The following is a 20,691-nucleotide window of genomic DNA, read 5'->3' as shown; positions in this document are numbered from 1 at the left end:
TCATCAACGGAAGCGCTGGCCTGAGTCGTGATCCATGCAGGGTGAATCCGTGTAGTGTTTTAGGATATCGTTTTGATTAATACATCTTGTGCCGTTTATACACTCAATAATAGGTCAACAAGTGTGTGTGTGTCAACCTGTGCCAATTCTCATCATCCAACACAAAGCCGTGCAGTGATGACGAGCTTAGTTTGAGTCCCGCATGGCCTCAAGATGTTTGGTTATGTAACTCTGCCAATATTTAATCGGCCGATCAAACAGTGGGGCAGCCTGCTAATCTAAAAGCCTTGAGTAAATCTAACCCCCACTCACTATTCTATGATGCGTTTTGTTTTTTGGTTTTTATGTAAGTTCATAATGCTGTATTTTACAACATATTTTAGACATTCATATACATTAGTTCCTTTAACCCCTGTTGTTGCCTTACATGGACATAAAATGAACCCACATAAATTTAAACATATCAAACTCCCATTGGACGTATTTACTCCATGCTATACTTGTGCATAATACATGCCTGGTTTGCATACAGAGGCCTATTAATATAAATTTGTTCTATGGTGTCAGTACTCAACACCTTTCACAAACACAACAAGGTCTAACTGCTCTGAGGATTTATAATCTTAATCCAATGACCCGCGTGCCACACTGACTGGCGATGCTCGCTGCTCTTAGAATCGCTGACCCCACCGCGCAGCAATGCTGTGAGCTTCTTATGCTAATTCTCTGCTCAGGGAAATCATCATATAACAACAATGGCCCTGTTGCCCCGCTGAATCCCTCTGGGAGCGTGAGAATATCAAACTGTAGACTCACGCCTTGTCCTCTATAGGTCAGAGGAGCGTGGCTGCACGCTCGACCCAGATTTTGTTGAATTTCTTACACGTAAAAACTCAAAGCGGGATTCAAGCTGCTTCTTTCTTCTTCAATTCCATAATCAGGCCGGAATGAATGAATATTAGGTCAAGATCGAGAGACGAGAGCTTCGCGCTGACGTGGGATGCGCTGTGAGCCCCAGGCTAAGCGCAGTGACTGGGTTGAATGGCGGCTGGACGTGGGCTGGACAGACACCCATGGCGGATACCGTATGTGCAACAGTGGTCCCTCCCCCGAGCTTCATTCACTGGTGTTTTGATCATGTTCCCAGAGCCAGCGATATGTTCTCACATGGCCAGTGTTTAACTCACAGTGGTATAAAGTTTGTACAATGTCCTGTGATTGTCTCACTCGTCTGCGCTAACCCTGTTGTTGCGCCGGGCGAAAGACCGGAGTAAATTGGCCCAAAACCGGAAAATTTGGTGAAAAAGGTTTTGCCTAAGAGTCTCCCCTTATCACTAATTGTTTTTGTTTGTTTGTTTTTAAAGCTAATCACAGCAAATGTTTCACCAGACCTCGCTCCATTACTGTAATTGGCTCGCCCGACTGACATCACGCAATATGATTTCTTCGCTTTCCTTTCTGCGTCAGCTTCCTGTTGTTGTACAAGCCTTTATGCAACAATAATCCCAGTGAATTGCATTGTTGATTTATTGGCCTTATCTGAAAGCTTTTATGAATTGTACAGGACTAATGAGCTGACCAGGCCGTGCAACAGCTTTGCTTTTTGAAGGCCATTAATGATCGGCATTCTCATTTGGTCGAGGTTAACGGCGCTCTCCCGGCTCGTACTTCCCATGCTTTGTCTATTACCCAGAGATCAATAGCTCTTGAGCTGAATGTCATTACACTCATGAGGGGGCCGCCTGCCTGTATGTTGATGAGAGGTGAAGAGATTTGAGAGGGCAGGCTCAAGCGCTTGTGCATTTGAAAAGTGTTTCCATCTATGAATTATGTCTATTATTCATGTGTGGTGTGTGTATGGCATGTGTACTTTAGAGCAATTTGTTCAGAGTTAATATTACAATTTTTAGGGCGAATTGCAATAGACAACGCTGTAGCAGAGTGGTTTGTACTCTCACCTCTATTCATTATTGAGATTTCAATCTGCTGCTGAAAATGTATATCATTTTGGGGTTGGTTATATACTATATAAGGTGGGTGTTTTTTTTAAATTTCTTTTTAATAACTTGCAGGGCCTTTTTTGACTTAGTTTATGTTACCCCCCACAAAGCATATTGCCTTCATCTCTAAATAGGCTATAGCTGATTTTGACCTATCCCCACATTCATTCTTTTAACCTCTTAACTCCCGCCTGAACCAAGAGGATCTGTTTCCTCACGTCATCAGATTTTTTTTTCCATAATTTTTTTGTTGGGCGTTCAACTCATTTTTGTAACTTTTTTGTAATTTTTTTGTCATTTTTTGGTCCAATTTTTGTTTAAAAAAAATTCAACTTTTTTTTATCACATTTTTGTCATTTTTTTGTTACATTTTTGTCATTTTTTTTGTCACATTTTTGTTATTTTATCATCAATTTTGTATCAAATTTTTGTCATTTTTTTGTCACATTTTTGTCATTTTTTCTTCAATTTTTTGTCAATTTCTTGTGACATTTTTGTCACTTTTTCGTCATTTTTTTTGTCATTTTCTTGTTAAATTTTTGTCATTTTTTCCTCAATTTTTTGTCAATTTCTTGTGACATTTTTTGTCACATTTTGTCATTTTTTCTTCAATTTTTTGTCAATTTCTTGTCATTTTTTTGTCACATTTTTTGGCATTTTTTTGCTACATTTTTGGCATTTTTTCCTCAATTTTTTGTCAATTTCTTTTGACATTTTTGTGACATTTTTGCCACTTTTCATCAATTTTTATTCACATTTTTGTCATTTTATCTTTAATTTTTTTCAAATGTTTGTCATTTTTTGTCAATTTCTTGTGACATTTTTGCCACTTTTTCATCCATTTTTCGTCACTTTTTTTTGTCAATGTTTTCTCACTTTTTTGTCACATTTCCATCATTGTTTTCGTCTCAGTTTTGTTGCTATTTTCACTGCTTTTTTCCCCAGAAGCTTTTGGACTGGGGTAAAGCCAAACTGGAGAAAATGTGCTCAGTTCAGGTGGGGGGTAAGGGGTTAAACGCCACCTTCAGTACATCGCTAATACCTTCAGACTCAGCTGCCGAAAGTGAAGAAGTCAAAGTCATTACATAACAGTGGCCTAAAAGAAAGACAAGAGATCGCTGCCAGGTTCAGAGCTTGATTTGGGGCGAGGAGAGAGATACTGAGACATGCAGCCGGGCGAGATAACATTAGAAAAAGGGTGACAGTGGACTTTGAGAAGAGGAAGGATGGAATGAAACTTTGGCTAGGATGGATGGATATTGGAACAGAGGGGTTGCAGAGGGAGAAGGATGCGACGCCAGCGGAGACGACAAATGGGGGACGGCCAAATCAGCAGGGAAGCAACTTTGGAGGTCAGAGAATCACGGCGGTGCTGAAAATCACAATGGCATCCTGGGAGGGGAAAAAAAAATGGCATTCTGAGGTTGCTTTGCAAAAAACAGATTGTGTTGACAATGCAGAGAAAAAAAAACCCAACTATAAATAGCTGCTTGTCCAGGCGGCTTCAGAGGAGAAAGACGAGTGTGATAACAGGGTATGCCATCCAATTCCTCATTTCCATAAATATGTGCTTGGTCACAGTTGAGGCAAGCTGTGCCTGTGGCCGCAGGTTTGGGAAGAACGTCAGTCAGACATCTTTGTAAATGAGCCAGAATTGTAGAAATGTTTGCAGGGGAGGGAAATCAGAGTCTAAAAGCATCATCGTTCATCATATTGGATCATGTTGTACGGCCATACCATCTCTGTAGAGCATGCCGTCATAACCTTGATTTCATAATAGAATGTGATGGTGATATGGTGGAGAAGGGGAGGGGCCAATACAACTCTATGGGAGAAATACAGTTTTTGTAAGAAATCTCCAAAACGAAAATTGACAAATATTGTACATCACAAAACTGCAACAATATTCTCATGTTTGAAAGTCCTTTCTACTGGCCAACATCACGCCCATGTTTTTGAATATTGTTCCCAATTTAGGATGCCTTTCAGTTTTTTGTTTCATGTGTGGATTCTCCCTGTAATGACTGAGATATTAACCAAAAATTAAAAAATCTGCACCTTATACCACAGTTACGCCATAGAATTTTCAGTTGCCCTCCACCTCAATTTTAACTCTAGGTTGCGTTCACATTCTAGAGTTCTATTTCAGCTGGAGGGCAGGTGGCAATACGACTCTATGGGACAAAGGCAGTTTTTGAAATCAGTAGAAGTTGGAAGTGATTGGATTAACTCATTGAGTGCTGCGCTGTTTTGGGGATTTAGCCGTAGAGTGCCAACAATCCAGACCATTTTTCATGATATTTGTAGCACCACAGTGTATTTGATGTCATAGCTATGGACAAATGGTGCTATGGCTGGAAGGGTGAGACTCTAAGCTTTCCGTAGGTGGAAGCAGTTTAATTCTACGTGCCTCGGTTCCTGAGAAATCCTAAGCTAAACAGAGGCGAATTTGGATCAACATTTTTTCTAGAAACTGAGATATTGCGTGTTTTATGAACGACTCTCCATTCTTTTTACCTCCTCTCTCCAACTCTCTCCTCTCTGGACAGACACTGACGTTATGGGAAGAGGCTAAATGCCTAAATATCTCTGTTTCAATTCAATTTTTAAGGACAACATTGTTGACAATCTGTTTTGAAGCACCGCGTGTTGCCGCAGATCATCGTGTGTGCTTTTAAACAGCCTGGTTCTCGGATTGAAGACTTTCTCAGCCGTCCTTAGACCGATTGTAACCATTTAAAAACCCAGAGAAATGTTAAAATCTCAACTGTTTCGATCCTTTCATGGGAAGCCACTCTGCTCCAGAGAGCGAGAGAGGTGTCGACTTTACAGCTGTTCGCTACGCAACACCACGCCCCCTCAGACAACAAAAAGAGAAAAGAAATAATATACATTTTTGATCGTCATCTATTTCTGTCCATTCTACTGGCCAAAATCACAAATATGTTTTGGAATATTGTCACCACTTTAGAAATTGAACTTTGAAACAGTTTTCACTTCATGTTGATTGTATTTGTAATGATATAGATATTCGCCAAAAACTAAGACAAACAAAAAAAAAAATCAGCAGTTCAACAGTTACAATGGTGACCACAATAGAATTCTCTGCTGCCCTCCACTTCAATTTGAAGTATAGGCTCTTTAGACGCAATCTATAGGACTTAAATAACAGGTGCTTTAACAGACGCAGACCCAGTGAGGGTATTTATAAGCTGCTGTGGAGCACTAGCCGTGTTAGCATTAGTGATAGCCTGTTTATTTGTTATGAAATCAAGGTATTGACTGTACCCTAGAGATATGGCCATACAGCCTGACCCAATATAATTACAATGCTTTTAGACTGTCCCGCAAAAGCATCTACAGTTCTGGCTCATTTACAGTGATGTTCATCCCAGCCTGCAGCCTGTGTCCAGTGTTTGTGCATGCACAGCTAAGCTCGCCTCAGCTGAGACCTACCACGTATTTCGGAAATGAGGAATTCCACTGGGTGAAGAGAAGCATTGCAATTTAGAGTTCAGATCTCTTGAGGTCTATCGCAGTAAAACAAGATATGACAATAGACTGAGATCATGCTTGTAGGCAAAGGAACATTAGCCATTCCTAACAATTCTTAACACATCTTCACGAGTGTTTTGTACAGCGGCTTTGGTCTCCTTTAATGGTTGATGGATTGTGGATTGCGTGCTAGAACAAGGTAGTTCACCCACCTCATGAATGTGCTTGTGATGATGGATGATCAAAACCCTGTTTTTGTATGCCACTGTTATGCCTCCACATAATGAATCAAAAAATAATTAACACCTTGACGGCAGGGGCAAGAAAGTTTGTGAGCTGAGTGGGGCCTTTCTGTGTAGAGTTTGCATGTTCTCCCCAAGGGTTTCCTCCAGTTTCACAAGCTCAAACCCAAACATGCAAAAGACGAATTTAATTATTTTTATCATTTTTTTTTATCCTCTGGCAAAGTCCTCCTGAACAAAATGTTGGAAGATGGGGGCACTTAAGTTGATAAAATCCACCAGTTGAGGTTCAGAATCAAGTCATCTCTAACTGCGTCTCGGGAAGGAATGGTTGACTATTATATTCAGATGGACTAGCAATAGCTGCAAGAATCCTCTAAATCCTAGCAATTTTATGCTGATCTGCAAGTGTTTAGCATAGACCATTTCATATGAACTTCCTTCACGATACCATGGGAGCTTCACACTTCTAACAGTGTCTGACATTGACCCAGATCTCCAGTATAATTGAAATTTCACTGCCATACATTCGCCCACACTGACTAAATTATACATATGGTTGAAGGCATATCTTCCGTGCACAAGGACGGCAGTCAATGCCATTGTGAACACCAACTTCAAAGTGCTTTTTTTCAAGTCGCATAGACCCTTTTATGTAAATAAGGTCATGCCATGTTTCAGGCCAAACTTGGCAGAGAGGCGGATCAAAGAGGAATATTGCTAACATCCTTAAGTGGCCAAAATGTTGATGACTCTATATGGTTGCAAGAAAATATTTAAGGCATTTTTAAGGCATTTTTTTTAAATTTTACTTACAGTATATAAACATTTGAGCGGGATGGAAATGGCATGGGCATCTCTGCTGAGACTGCTGCCCCCGCGACCCGGCCCCGGATAAAGCTGAAGAAAATGGATGGATGGATGGATGGATGGATGGATGGATGGATGGATGGAAATGGCATGGTATCTAAAAGTAATAATGGTGGTCATGAGAATTACTCACATAATAGGGCATACACCTATCATTCTTTTTTAATTATGACCATAACGATGACTAGATAACAAGTATTTTCTGTGGAAACAGGGTTGCAAATGCCATTTCTATGCTGTAACCTGTAAAGTGCTGTAAAGTGAAATGCACACAGACACAACATACAAACTCTACAAGGAACCAAGACAAAAGCGTCTCACCCACTGTGCAGACTTGGTCATTATTGTCAATCAGTTTTTTTGATGTTCACTGTGAGCACAATGATGTTGAGGCTGCAGAAAGACAGATAGAAAAAGGAGGTGTTGTTGAGGAAAGCTACGTGGAGAGACAAAGGCCTGAAAGTGGAAAGAACAAACTGTGTCTGGTTGATGTTAATAGTGCACAGGGAACATGTCATGTTAAAAATAGACAACTGTGTTTAGTATTCTATATGAAATATACATGAAGCACTAAGCTGACATCTGCATCACCCATGTTAACTGGGAAAGAGTGAAAGCAGCCTTTGAGAGACAAATGAGGGACTGTGGGTAAAAAAAAATAACAGGGGTAAGAGAGATGTCGGAGTCGACAAAGATCTTGACAGTGTTTTATGCCGGGGCTCTTTTCTTCCAGCTGAATGGAGGGCTTCTTTGTTAAGACACAGATCAATACTTAAGCGCGGGCTGCCGTTGTGCCGTTGATCCTCAGTGTTTAAGGTGCTAATCGGGGTCTTTGCTCAGAGCATATAGACGGGTCCCAGGGGAGGCGTCAGAGCAGGAGGGATTGTAACCCAGTGGCATACTTAAAGTCGGTGTGGCGTGTGCGGTGTGAGGGGCTTAAAGGGGATGGGGTTCCTATGTGTTCTTTTTAACGCTTCTTTAATATCAGTCCAAACGCATTCAACAAACGGCAGAAGTTCTTTCTGCCTGACCAAACAAGGAAAAACAAGTTAACTGATGAACTGATAAAATGAATTGAGATAAGAAAAACACAACACAAGCATTTTTTATACACATTTTGTTGAATCTCTCATTTTCCGTGACCCCAGCAGATTACACATGTAGCACTCGCCCAACACGCATCGTTTTTTTTTTTCAGAAGTGACAAATGGCGATAAGCACATAGCCACATTTATTTGATCACACGGTGTATTGATATTTGAAGAGCGAACTATTGCGGATTTATTTCTGTTCAGAGCAAAGCAAAGGCCACTCTCAACTTTGCCTCTGTGAATTATAGTTTCAGTGGCCTTTTGCAGTGCAAGATTGAGCAGCTTTCATGACATTTTCTCTTTGCTCACAGCCATATTTCAAAGCCAACCAATCCAATACTCTTTGATTTGTTCACTCTCAGGGTTGGATATTGAGTCATTGCACATCAATAAGTAGCTTTCCCTTAACATATTACTTCTTCTACTTGTGTATAATATCATTTCTTCTTTTATTAACTTTTTTTTTTAAGTAACTTGAAGTAACATCCTCTTACTGAACTCCCTTCCCGTCTGTCTCCTACCTTTCACAGTGGGCAGAAACCAGTATGAGAAGATGGGCAGCGATGTGACCATGCTGTGCGGCTCTCTGGACAACAGCACGTCGGTGACATGGAAGGTGAACGGGACGGACGTGAGGGCCCCGCACAGAGTGGAGGGGCCCCGGCTGATGCTCACCAAAGTCAACAGCAGCCACAACGGGCTCTACAGCTGCTTCCAGAACCCGCACGGGGAGAGGCGCGACTCCATCAGCCTGCGCATCGGACGTGAGTAGCCCGCGCTCGCCGCCATCGCTCAGTGAAATCAAGCAGTGTTGGTTCTTGGTTCGAGAACAACTCAGATATGATGCATAGCTTGAGATGTATTTGCACGGGACTAAAAAGAAGTCGGGCCTTCTGGTAGATGGTAACAAATACTGCCAGTGCTGCTTCTAGTCTGGCATGGATCTGCCACGTCAGAAATTGGAAGCTAAAATTCCCCTGATGAGGGTGTTTTGGCAAAATGCGAGTGTCTCAGGTAATTCGGGTTCAGTGCTTTAAAAAGTTTGATCCCGTGTAGTGACAATTACCACGAATCAAGAGCAATTTGCGCAGGGCCCAGACGAAGCAAGAAGCAGCTCTGCGTAAAAGTATTACATATGAATTTGTTCCTTCCCTTGGATATGACTCGGATATAACTTCCACGTAGCTTACCTTCGGAGATGTTTCCCTTAACTAACCGCTGTGTGCTTAAGGGGAGACACTACAGACAAAACTCCATTTTTTCAGTTTTCAGGTTTTGGGCCAAATTGGTCTCTGAACATACAAGCTTTCACCCGGAAACAGAAAATATACCTAATCTTCACAATAACATGTTTAAATATTGCGCTGATTCAATGTTCCCCCATAGACTTATATGGGAGAATGCAATTTCAAGGATCTTTGTCTCAAAACATTTTTTTCTGTCATTGTGGCGACACTATGTCCACGTCAGTAGGACCTAAAGACTTCACATTTTCCAGCCTTGGACTGAACAATATTTGGAAGATTTTTTCAGAGGGATTTTTCATTATTTAATCCCTAGCCCCGTTTATTGAGTTTTGAATGTCAAAAAATAAGGCGAACATTTTTACAAGATTTTCCACTAAATAACAGATTATTTTAAAACTAAACAAGAAATCCTAAATCCCCTCTGAAAACGTCTTGGTAATTCATTCACCAATAAAATGAAACAATAAATTTGAATGTAGCTCTATCCATTATTCAGATCTAGTCAACGAAAAGATGGGAAATTTGGGGCATTTTTAGGCATAAAACACATTGTTCTTATATGAAAAGATAAAATGACAGAAAACTTGCAATGTATTTTTTTCTTACATTTATGCCAGTGATCTACAGCAACAGTTTCAAATTGATATCTGTAAATATACATTTTTTCCCTATTCACCGGCAGTGTCTCGCCTTAAGTGGCAAAAAACAACATCACTGTGGACGCCCTCAGTGTCTGGCAGAAACATCATTCCTGCTGTTGACAACTCTCCCACAGTGTGACGCTAAATTGGACAAAATGCGTGGCTTGTTTCATTTGTCTCTTGACTGATTGATTGTTTGATTAATTGAGCCGTGAAGGAATAGTTAGTTGGTAGAAAATAGTTTCGCCAAGAAGGAGGAGGAGGAGGAGGAGAATGTGATGTTTTTTGATTCTGCTGCTGCTGCTGCGGTAAAGATAGATCAAAAGAGGAGTGCTGTACTTTGCTGAAATGGCACAAATAAGGGGAGTGCATGTGTTGGTGATGGTTGAGAGGCAAAGGTAGATGCCCAGCTAATCCCCAATTCCGCATGGTTGTTGTTGTTTTTTTAACGCAGTGTCACAATCTACTGTTTATTCGAAAATGAAAGGAAACAGCCTCAAATTCATCCCACGTCCTTGTTATTCCCGAGACCAGAGTGCTCTTCTATCGGTCAATCGTCGCATGCTCTTTACCCTCCTCCAATGTGGCAGTAAACCATACGATATTTCCTTGCAAAACCACAACACTGGTAACTTCCCATCGCATTTTGTGATAATAAGTCATGGAAGAAACGTATCAGCACAACAGTGGGTTTACTTCTCCCAAACGTTTGTGCATATATTACTGTAATGGAGGAGCGAGCGACCGGGCTTGTCAGGGGTGACTGAGTGACTTCTTGATGCCGATTGTCGGTTGGCAGAGGGGGCCGGCCAGTGGTTGGCTAATGTGCGTTGAAGATTGGGAATGATGGGTGACAGAGGTGTTAGCGACGCCGTATCAGCAGGTGCTTTGTGATTTCGCAGCTACACCGAGAGGGATCGTGTTGTCAGAGCTACATGTCGATCAAAGGCTAGGGTAGCACTGCAGTGACTCAAATCAGAATGACGTTTTTTTTTAAATTATATACAGCATATACTGTGCACAGTCGACAGGAGGCGAGGCGGCGGCTTTTCCGAGCCCAACCTTTTTGTCTTTAAAGGCTCACAGTGCCGCGCTTTGCTGTTGACTGGCTGGATATATTGCAGTAGATATAGCGTTAGCCGCCCGGGCACAGTCCATGCAGGGAGACCATAAATTGTTTTGCTGACGGCCACTGGGAAGTCATTGAGCGAAAGAAGAATGGGCCCCACCAACAAAGGCCAAGACAGCAATAACTTCCTTGTTGTAGCAGCAGCAAAAAGGATGTTAGACTCTGGGCAAAGGCGTTTAGTGGCTCTGAGACCTGCTTTTATGAAATTATGAGGAGTTTGAAGCCATCATTCTTCATTTGATGCCTTGATGCCTTGAAACAAAGTGGGTCTGTAAAGTTTTAAACCTTCTAAATATTTGAATCTCATTACGTAGCAGTCTGACACTAGCCTCCTTTATAAATGTATTGTGTGTTTTCAGTTTAACTATTCAACGCGTAAACGTCAACCCTTCCTGAACCCACAACAAACGGCGTCACCCGTGTATTTTTACGGCGCGCTCGCATATGAAACACCTCCTGAGCGCCGCCATAATTATCGTCACGCCAACGATTATCTCACACTCGACATTTCAATATCCAGTCGGGTTTGCGCCACTTCGCGGAACTCCAAGAGGGGAATTATGAGCAAAAAAAAATCAGCAGCCCGTGGTTCCAAACAGTGGGAACAAAACAGACATCACAGCGACTTTATATTCACTCATAAAATCCAGCACGAGGAACACAAGTGGGCTCTATAAAAATGGTGCTGACAGGCTCCTGGACAAGGATCACAAAGGCAGCACGGTGCGGTGTGAAGGTGGGCGGTCAGTCATGCTGGTGCTGGTGGTGGGGAGGGGTGTCCACTGGTCGTAATGCAAGCCAGTGAAGAGCTGTAGCTGCTGAACAGATTGGAGCGATAGTACAAGAGGCAGGCGGAGGATGGGATGAGATTTGGACGTTGGATTTTAGAAATATAGTGCAAGAATGTGAACCAATAGAGGGCAAGTGACTGTTTTTGGTCATTTCCGCACACTTTACATATGGCCTCCCTGCTGCACGTCAGTATAAGGTAAAGAAGCGCGTAGTCCTCACTCAGCCAATCAGAAGAGATCACCCTACATCACAGATTCCTCTACTGTGGCATTTGACCAATCAGCAGAGACCGGTCGCGCTCTCAACTTCCTGTTTTCTTTGAAGTCTGAAAAAGACCCAAGTCTGGCTAAACTCATGGTGCATTTCTTTACATAACGTCAAAACTAACCAGGTCAGTTGATGAAACTCACACATTTTATTGGTGAATAATTGTGCTAGATGATGATACATGTGTTGGTTTTGGAGGACGTAGTGAAATGAGGGAAATTACAACATGAAAAAGGCAGGCACCATATTTGATCATACGCCCTGTTCACCTAAACCTAAAGTTAATTAGTTTTGTCTATATTTGGACACGCCTGTTGCACCTATTATTCATACGTACAGTATTTTCTTTATTCTACCAATAAACCCTAGGACTATGTTTTTATGTCTCCAAAGGTTATTTTGTGTAAAAAAAAAAAAATCACACAATCACATTACAAAAACTCTTTCCTATGACACTTGTGATCATTCAAACATCAATATCACAAAACACAGCGTCTCCTGAATACCAGCACCCCCGAGACCTGAAAGTACTATTTGTGTATTTTACATATAAACCTTTGTATTGTTTTTATTTTTTTACTGCTTATAAGGCAATAGACTAAATCTGGTAACTTTATCTGCATGATAATGAAACATTTTGAAATTGTTGCAACAGAAATACACTTGTGTTACGTCCCCCAATAACACTCTTGAGTTGAAATGATTTATTTCAAAGTATTCGAGCGGGTGCCCTATAAAGCAGGGGTAGGCAACGTCAGGCCCGGGGGCCAAATCCGGCCCTTCAGCACAGAACCTCTGGCCCTTAAGATGATTTTGAGAAACATTATCACACAAATCAGAGAGTACTTTTAACATTATTAGAGTTAAATGGGAGAAAAAAAAGAAAAAAAAATACTGTCAATGGCATTTGAAAGAAGTGCACTGGACAAACATTAATCGTTTTCAGGAAGAAATGACATAAATCTACTTGAATTAAGAGATTAAATCTAAGGTTTGAGTAGATTTGGTCTGGTCTTAGATGAGATAAAACCTCTAGTAGTAGTTATTCTCTTAATTCAGATAATTTTGTGTCATGTGAAAAACAATTATTTGTCTGATTTCAAGTGGGTTTTATTCTTGGTCCATTGGCGCTATAGCATTTGTATCTTGGATTAGTTCAAACAGACTCTAATTCAACATGGAAGGACTTTAATTCAAGCAATTTTAAGTCATTTATCTCATTTAAGATGGTCATTTTTCCAGTGTTGTGCTTTAATCAGCGGCTTTGGCCCTCGGTGTATTTTCAATAAAGAAAGAAAATCGTCCCCCCGCCAACAAAACTTGCCTACCCCTGCTATAAAGGGACTTTCACTTCTGTAATACAAGGTCCTGGGTTCTGTTCCTGTAGCCTTGTGTGTGTGTGTCTTTATTGAGTGTCTTGAGTGAGATTGAAACATGTGCAGTCAGAACAATATGACTTCATCTTACAAAAGGTATTGACTGGCGATGAAAGGTTCTGCTCACTCTGGTGTGCTGAGTTTTAAGTAGTTATCATTTCAACCAATGCTTTGCTTTGTAGTTTTTCCAAAGATGGCATTTTTGACCATTTCGAGAGATGGCGGAACAGCAAAACGGGTTTGTAATCCCAGTTTAGCTTGTAGATGTAAAAACTAAAACTGCACTAATCACCAGTTTACTTCAAAATAAAACAAAACGCACCAGACCAGAAATCTTTCAATTTAGCCGCACTCAGACAGATGGGAGATCTGTGGTCCTGACTGCCTTTTATGTCACATCTAACAAGTCCATGTCAGTAATGAGCGCTGCTTAAGCACTCTTATTGTCACCGCGAAAATCACAGCATGTGTCGCCTGTCACCGCCATTATCACTGCATCTGCGCACCGTTCGCTTCCAGAGGTGAGAGTTGTCATCATAGCAACGAAATGCATAAACAGATGCTACACAAATGAAAGCAGAAACAGAAGCGTGATGGACCGCGAGCTTGACGTGCGCGGATATTTTTATACATTTTGTTTTTCGGCGCATTACTTTGAGAAACACACCAGCTTTTCCCAGACACTCACAATTACTGTTCGTCTTAAAACCTCCAATCAACCACTCAGGGATCACATTTACCCATCGGCGGGTGGGAAAAGTGTCTTGCCCCCCAAAAAAAGAAAGACTGCTTTAACCACTAAGCCACTAAGTAACAACTTCCATCCATCCATCCATCTTCTTCCACTTGTCCGTTTCCGGGTCGTGGGGGCAGCTGTTGGAGTTGCCCAAATCACATTGCACCAGCCCCTTATGGCTCCTCCTGCAGGTGGTGGGTCCACGGGAGGACGGCCTTACGATTAACCGGGCCTGTTGGTCTCTCATAAGGGGCTTCTGAATCGCTCTTTGTCTGACCCGTCACCAATAGGACCTGTTTGCCCTGGGAGACCCTACCAGGGGCACGAAGCCCCCGACAACATAGCCCCCAGGATCATTCGGGTGCTCAAACCCCTCCACCACGTTAAGGTGGCGGCTCCAGGAGGGGTAACTAACAACTTCACAATCATAATTTTGATACTAAGTTGAGGTGCATGTAACAGATAGGGTGGTCCCAATTTTAACTATAAGTGAAAGCTCTTTACAGCCAAAGTTTATAATAATAATGATAGTAATAATCATTTTTGTTATTTGTGGTATGTCTCAGCAGCAGAATCATCAGTCGACCCATCCCTTCCATCGTCTTAAAGGGACTGTAGGGAGTTTAAAAATGTTAAAACTAAGTATTTTCCTCCCCCTACATGTTCCAGCCATGTCCTGATATGAAGAGTGAGACCTGTTCACCGCAACTGCCTCTAAAATCCTGCACTGTCGCTCAAAAAGGTGTTAATTCGGGTCCGAAGTGGCTTCGTGCACGAGCTTAATATAGAAGCTGCAGTTGCGCGTAAGACCTGAGGTGGCAGTAGTGAGTATAAATGACTAGCTTGCATCCACCCCTTTAAAGTTGTTTTCTAAATGGGATAAAACATGTTTTGCTCCTCATGAACTCATCCTATTTGTGTCAGAAAAGCACCCGTTCGAAACCATGGGGGAAAAACACATGAAAACTCCACCCATGCCCTGATCTTTTATTATGCTTAACTTTGATATTTACGGCACGGGGGCAAATTGAACATAATATTCATCTATGAGTATCCGAGCCCCGAAAGACAGGTTTCAGTGCTGAAAGTGGAATGACATTGAGGGTTTTGAGCCGAATAAAAGTGGAATAAAAGTTGATGTCGCCCTGGTGTGCGCCTTGAACGCATCATAAAATCTCCAACTGTTACCGAGGCAATTATACCGACTGCCAGCCAGGCCCACGAAGGTATCATTTTCAAGAAGTTATAATTGACCCCAAATGAACAATTTCACACTTGCAGCCCGGTGTGTTCCTGCCCTTCCACGCCGCGGGACAAATCAACGAGAAGCAATAGAGATTTGCTTCTGATGACGAACAACGTGTGCCGCGGAATTGCATACCCAAAAAAAAAAATAGAAGCTATCTCCCGTTCAGGCGTCCACAAAGCGTGTTTATGAATTGTATCAGTCACCTCGCTGACACTATCCAACCAAACACACAAGCCCCATTAAGTCGCTATCATTTTAGCATTCAGTAATTCATCATCGCGGCTATGATTAACCAGACTGTCACGCTTCCATACAGTGCCATTTATCAAGCTTTTTCATGAGAATATTACATCTAACATTAGGCACGAATACATTTCATATGTCATGCACAAACTGACCCCAAATGCGCCGTGTGGAATTTCAAAAAGGCCTAAATAATCTGATTGTCATTTTCTAAAATATGGGCAGACGCCGATGTATTGGTGTTTCCCTTGATTAAAAAAATAGGGCGAGAGAGCACAAAAGTTTGCTTTGCTGAATTCCCATCAGTTTTTCTTTTTTATCTATCTATATATTTCACTCAGCATGTCCTTTAAAAAAAAAAAAAAACTGAAGCCGGGCGCCAGTGGGTGGTCATTTTGGATCGATGACTTATTGATTGAGCACAGCGAAACCCACACAAGTGCCAATCCACTGGTTCTGCGAGGGCTTCATTTAGACTTGGTCTATGCCGCGATAAGAAAAAAAATGAAACCTTTCTATTGGGCAGCTATCCTTGTTTGATTGCTGACAAAGTTGGGAAAATGGACTCTGCCACTTGTTTTTAATGACACAAAAGCATAATGTAAGTTAAATAATCATTAATTTGTCTGTTCTAACAAGTAAAAAGCAGTGTGCGAGATTTGACGGTGGAAATTGGTTAGACTTGGGTAAGCACCATTTTAACTAGCACATTTTCTTGCGTTTGAAGCAAATTGCAATGTGGCTTGTTTGAAACTACTGGCAAGATTTGATTTTTTGCCTCTTGAGATTTCAAACTGTACTGAATATATTACATTAGGTATTCATATAATTTCCTACAGCTGCACAGACGTGAAAAACAAATTGTTGTACTTGCAGTTGCACAAAGTCCTTCGTGACTCTCTTAAAGGGACTATACGGGTTTTACAAATGTTAAAGCTAAGTATTTTCCTCCCCCTACATGTTCCAGCCATGTCCTAATGTGTAGAATGAGCTCAGACCTGTTCACCACAACTACCTCTAAAATCCTGCACTGTCACTCAAAAAGGTGTTAATTCGGGTCTGAAGTGGCGTCACGCACGAGCTTAATATAGAAGATGCAGTCACACATAAGACCAGAGGTGGCAGTAGTGAGCATAAAATGACCAACTTGCATCTAGTCTCTGTAACTATAATAAAATGTATCTTTAAGGTGATATGCAGAAAGCTTGAGCGTTTGATGGAAATTGGACATATCATGCATAACAGTGACATCAAACCTTGCTTTTGGTTTGGTTTATGTGTTGTTGAATTTTGTTGAAGCTATCTTAACTCATGCCTCTAGAGGCCATGAACAGGTGTCATAGCATGTTATGTTTTTTGCTCATTAATTGCCCGTGAGAGTAAATACTACGCTGACAGAAAAAAACGAAGGGAGAGAGGGATATTGTACATCCAATTACACAATGGAGATCTTTTTTTTTCTTTCTCACTCAAACCTGTTTAAGTGGCGCTAGCCCACAGTTAGCTTTGATCGACAGCCTGTTAGCCTTCATGATTCCATTAGCGTGTATTGGTGACGCCAACCCGGAGGCAGCGTAGTTGCAATTGTGGTTTTCTGGCCAGAGTCCCCATGAGAGATGTAAGACCCCCCCCCCCAATCATCCCATTAACACTTGTATTACCCGCAGAGGGACTACAGAAAATATTTATTAAGGTAAACAAGTTATTTAGTACTGCTTTAAATGTTAACTATGGTATAGCCTATTGTATTCCTTTTCCCTCTAAAATTCTAAAATAAAGTAACATAAAAAAAATCATGCTTTTGGGCACCTCGGCATTGATATCTCACATTGTACAATGTAGGATAAGGTGCATGAAACATAATGAGTCAGGACTGTGTGAATAGAAATACGAGGATTGGCTACTCATGAGGAAAGAAAATGTCCTCGCTCTAAACATGCTATTTTGTACGGCTCTTATAAAACTCGTCTCTAGAAATGAGTGGTTATCAATTACATTTTAATGCAGTTTTAATCAACCACAGATTGCTCCGATTTGCACCCACGCATTCTGTAACCCTTTTTATATCCATTACCCTAAATGCCACTTCATATAGTTTGTCTTGTACCGTCCCAACATTCTGCGAGCCAGCGATGGGAGAGCGTGACACAAAATGAGATCTCTTGTTAGATTGGCGCACATCTCATCGCCGCGGGCTACTCATTTACACAAACGTGTTCTCCAATTCAAATCTCTGTTTCCTTTAGCTAATCTTTTTTTTTTTTTTTTCCTCTCCTCATACACAAACTCAAAGGGACCCTCGCTATTGCCCCGTAATGGAATTGTCTTGTCATCTGACAGACAGGTCGCGGCGGCGGACGGCCAACGCGAAGCACACCACCTCCTAGGGGACATTCATTTGGCCCCGACATGTAAGGCTAGCGCTGCAGCCTCTTTCGGCTTGCATTTTAATCACTACACTCCCAATGCTTGCTTTCTCATATTCAAGAGAAGACATTACTGGTGAATTCAACAGTTTGTCAACCTTGATATCCCTTACGGGGTGTTTTCTTGTCAAGAAAGGAGCGAGGGGGGGGGAACACGGAAAACAAAATAATAATGTTGTTATATGGGTAAAAAAAAAAAAAGGTTTGAGTGACATGAGCAGATTACAGCTTCAGGCAAGTGAACGCGTACATTTGGATGAATTTTAATGAACATAATGGGAATTCAGATGAAGGTAGAGCCATGGAATGACAATAGATATAATAATATCGGAAACAAACCATACAAAATGTATTACGAGTGCTATTTTGCAATTTGCTATGAGAAATGTCATTATTATTGTTATGTTTTGCAGTTGTGTTATTTATTTGCAAGTAAAACCAGCATTTAGAACAACGCCACAATCACAAAAGTCCAAGGCTAACTGCTCCAGACTTGAGTCCTCGAGTTAGCTAGTCTCTTCTGAAATGCTTGTTCTCTGTGACAGAGTGCGCCCTTGGGCAGGACTTTGGCTTCTCACGTAACGGAAGAAATGGTGTTATCTCTGACCTTTGACTTTTCAACAGAAAATTGTGGAGTTTTTTTTTTTCCACGGGAGAATCAATAAAGTAGAAGGTCACTTATACAACTCAATACCTTGCCACAATCCTAACATGTTGAGTTTTAGTGGGAAGAAAATCACAATATAATAGTGGACATGGAGACCAATGTCTGTGATTAGCCATTACGTCAGGATTTATCAGTATAGGACTCTTGGTAGTTTCTTCTACAGGTTTAAATCTGACAAGTTACAATTCCGTTCAAAATCTCCATACACTTTTTGAGATAAAAGCAAACATGTTTTAATTGTAAAAGAGCCACACTATAGTCAGTAGGAAGCACATTGACGATTAGTCTCTGTCGCGTTAAGTCTATGGACATTATCAGTGGGATTTTTACTTCTGGAACAGGCAAAGAGGCGGGACTGTTGAGCTCCAGAATGCCATTAATGCCCAAAAAAGTGACAAAAACAACAATAAAGCTGCAACTAAAGAACGACAAAAAACGTGGTAGAAAAGCAACGATAACACAACAGAAACGTGAAAAAAGGAGCGACAAAAACATGGTGAAAACACGACAAAAAAGGCACAAAAAAACCCACTAGAACACAACAACAAAGAGGAATAAAAAGAGGCAAAAACATAACAAAAATGCGACAAAAACGCAGCAACAGTGCAACAAAAAGTCACAATATATGTGTAACTTTTTTACAAAACAGTTGCAAATTGATTGTAACTTTTTACAATCAATTTGTTAGAAAAAAAAATGTTTTAGAAATGAAATAATTTCTAATTCTAAATTTGAGTTTCTAAATTCTAATTTCTAATTAGAAATTAGAAATGAATAATTTGAAAATTCAAATTCTCTAATTAGAAATTAGAGAATGACAATTTAGAAAAAAAAAATTCTAATGAGAATTTTCTTTCTCATTGAAAGATAGAAAATAAATTAAAATAAATCAATTTTCTTTCTAATGAGGTCGAGAATCTTTTAGGTTTGGGTAAAGTCGTGCGCTCAGTTAAAGCAGTACTAAGTAACTTATTTACCTTAATAAATCCTTTCCGTTGTCCCTGTGGGGGTAATACAAGTGTTAATGGGATGATTGGAGGGTCTTTCATCTCCCCCTGGTGTCTCTGGACAGAAAACCATGTTTGCAACTTGACTGCCACCGGTGCGGAGAAAGCAATACACACTAATGTAATCACGAAGAAGAAGCTAACATGCTAACGGGCAAAGCTAACTGCGGGCTAACGTCACTTTAAACAGTTTTTACAGCCAAGTTTGAGTGAAAAAAAATATTTCCGTTGTATAATTGGATGCACAGTAACCCTCTCTCCTTCGCCTTTCCTGTCAGCGTAGTATTTACTCTCCAAGACAATTAATACATTAAAAAATTGTAACTTGCTACTACACCTGCAGTTGCGCTTATGGCCTCTAGGGGGAAGAGTTACTTAGTACTGCTTTAAGGTGGGGGGTAAGATATATATATATATATATATATATATATATATATATTTTTTTTTTTTTTTTTTTTTAACGAGTATGTGGGAGTTTGCGTTCACATTATAGCAAACTAAATAACATCTTTAACATCTCAGTGCTTTGGGTGTTAGACTTTTGCCCCCAGACAACAAAGAATGATCGGATATTTATAGCCACCATGATGCATTTCTCCCTTCCAGGCCCATTCCCTACAACTGTTTGTGCTCTTTTGTTCCGCTCCATATCGCCGATCTCTCTCTCTCCCCTCTCAGATTCTCCCTGCTCTATTTGCCAGACAACAGCGACTCCTCATCACTTTATTGTAGTTGACAAGCATGGCAAATGTGAGAATAGGTCCGCTCTAGGAAGTTATTGGAGAAAGCCGAACACAGAAGAAACGAAAATTGTCATTGCGTGTGCTTGGACACTCTTGTTTTGGTTTTATATCAAGAGTAATCTGGCTAGACAGACAAATTCTCCACTGTCTCCGTTTGGATTTGGGCTAAAATGATGTGAAAGGATGAGTTAGTGGTGAGAGAGAATCCTGTGGTTTTTTTTTTTTTTTGACAGACCGCTACATTTCACAGTGCATTTATGGGGAAATTGGATAATTAGACACTCACAATGTTGCATTCTATGTGGAAAGAACAGAAGATCTTTTCTGCGGATGTTGTGAGTGTTGTAGTGAATCAATTTTCCCATAAGATCGAGAATTAGTAATTCTCACATAAATATAGAGCTTATCTGAAACTGAAACTACTAGTTCCACGTTCTGTGAGCCATATTTGATCTTTATTTGGCATTTGC

The 20,691-nt window shown here is 40.8% G+C and overlaps 1 protein-coding gene across 1 annotated transcript in view; it reads left to right on the top strand.

Moving 5' to 3' along the window:
- The window catches only part of cntfr (ciliary neurotrophic factor receptor), a 232,502-nt gene that overhangs the window by 75,487 nt on the left and 136,324 nt on the right, over positions 1 to 20,691 (top strand). The window contains exon 2 of the mRNA XM_079582627.1: positions 8,229 to 8,462. Within this exon, the coding sequence (XP_079438753.1) occupies positions 8,229 to 8,462 (234 nt within the window). The remainder of the gene's footprint in view (positions 1 to 8,228; positions 8,463 to 20,691) is intronic.

Source organism: Gobius niger, assembly GCF_951799975.1.
Source record: "Gobius niger genome assembly, chromosome: 2".
Classification (NCBI taxonomy): domain Eukaryota; kingdom Metazoa; phylum Chordata; class Actinopteri; order Gobiiformes; family Gobiidae; genus Gobius; species Gobius niger.
Note: the sequence above shows the minus strand (reverse complement) of the source record. Positions and strands in the feature narration are given on the sequence as shown.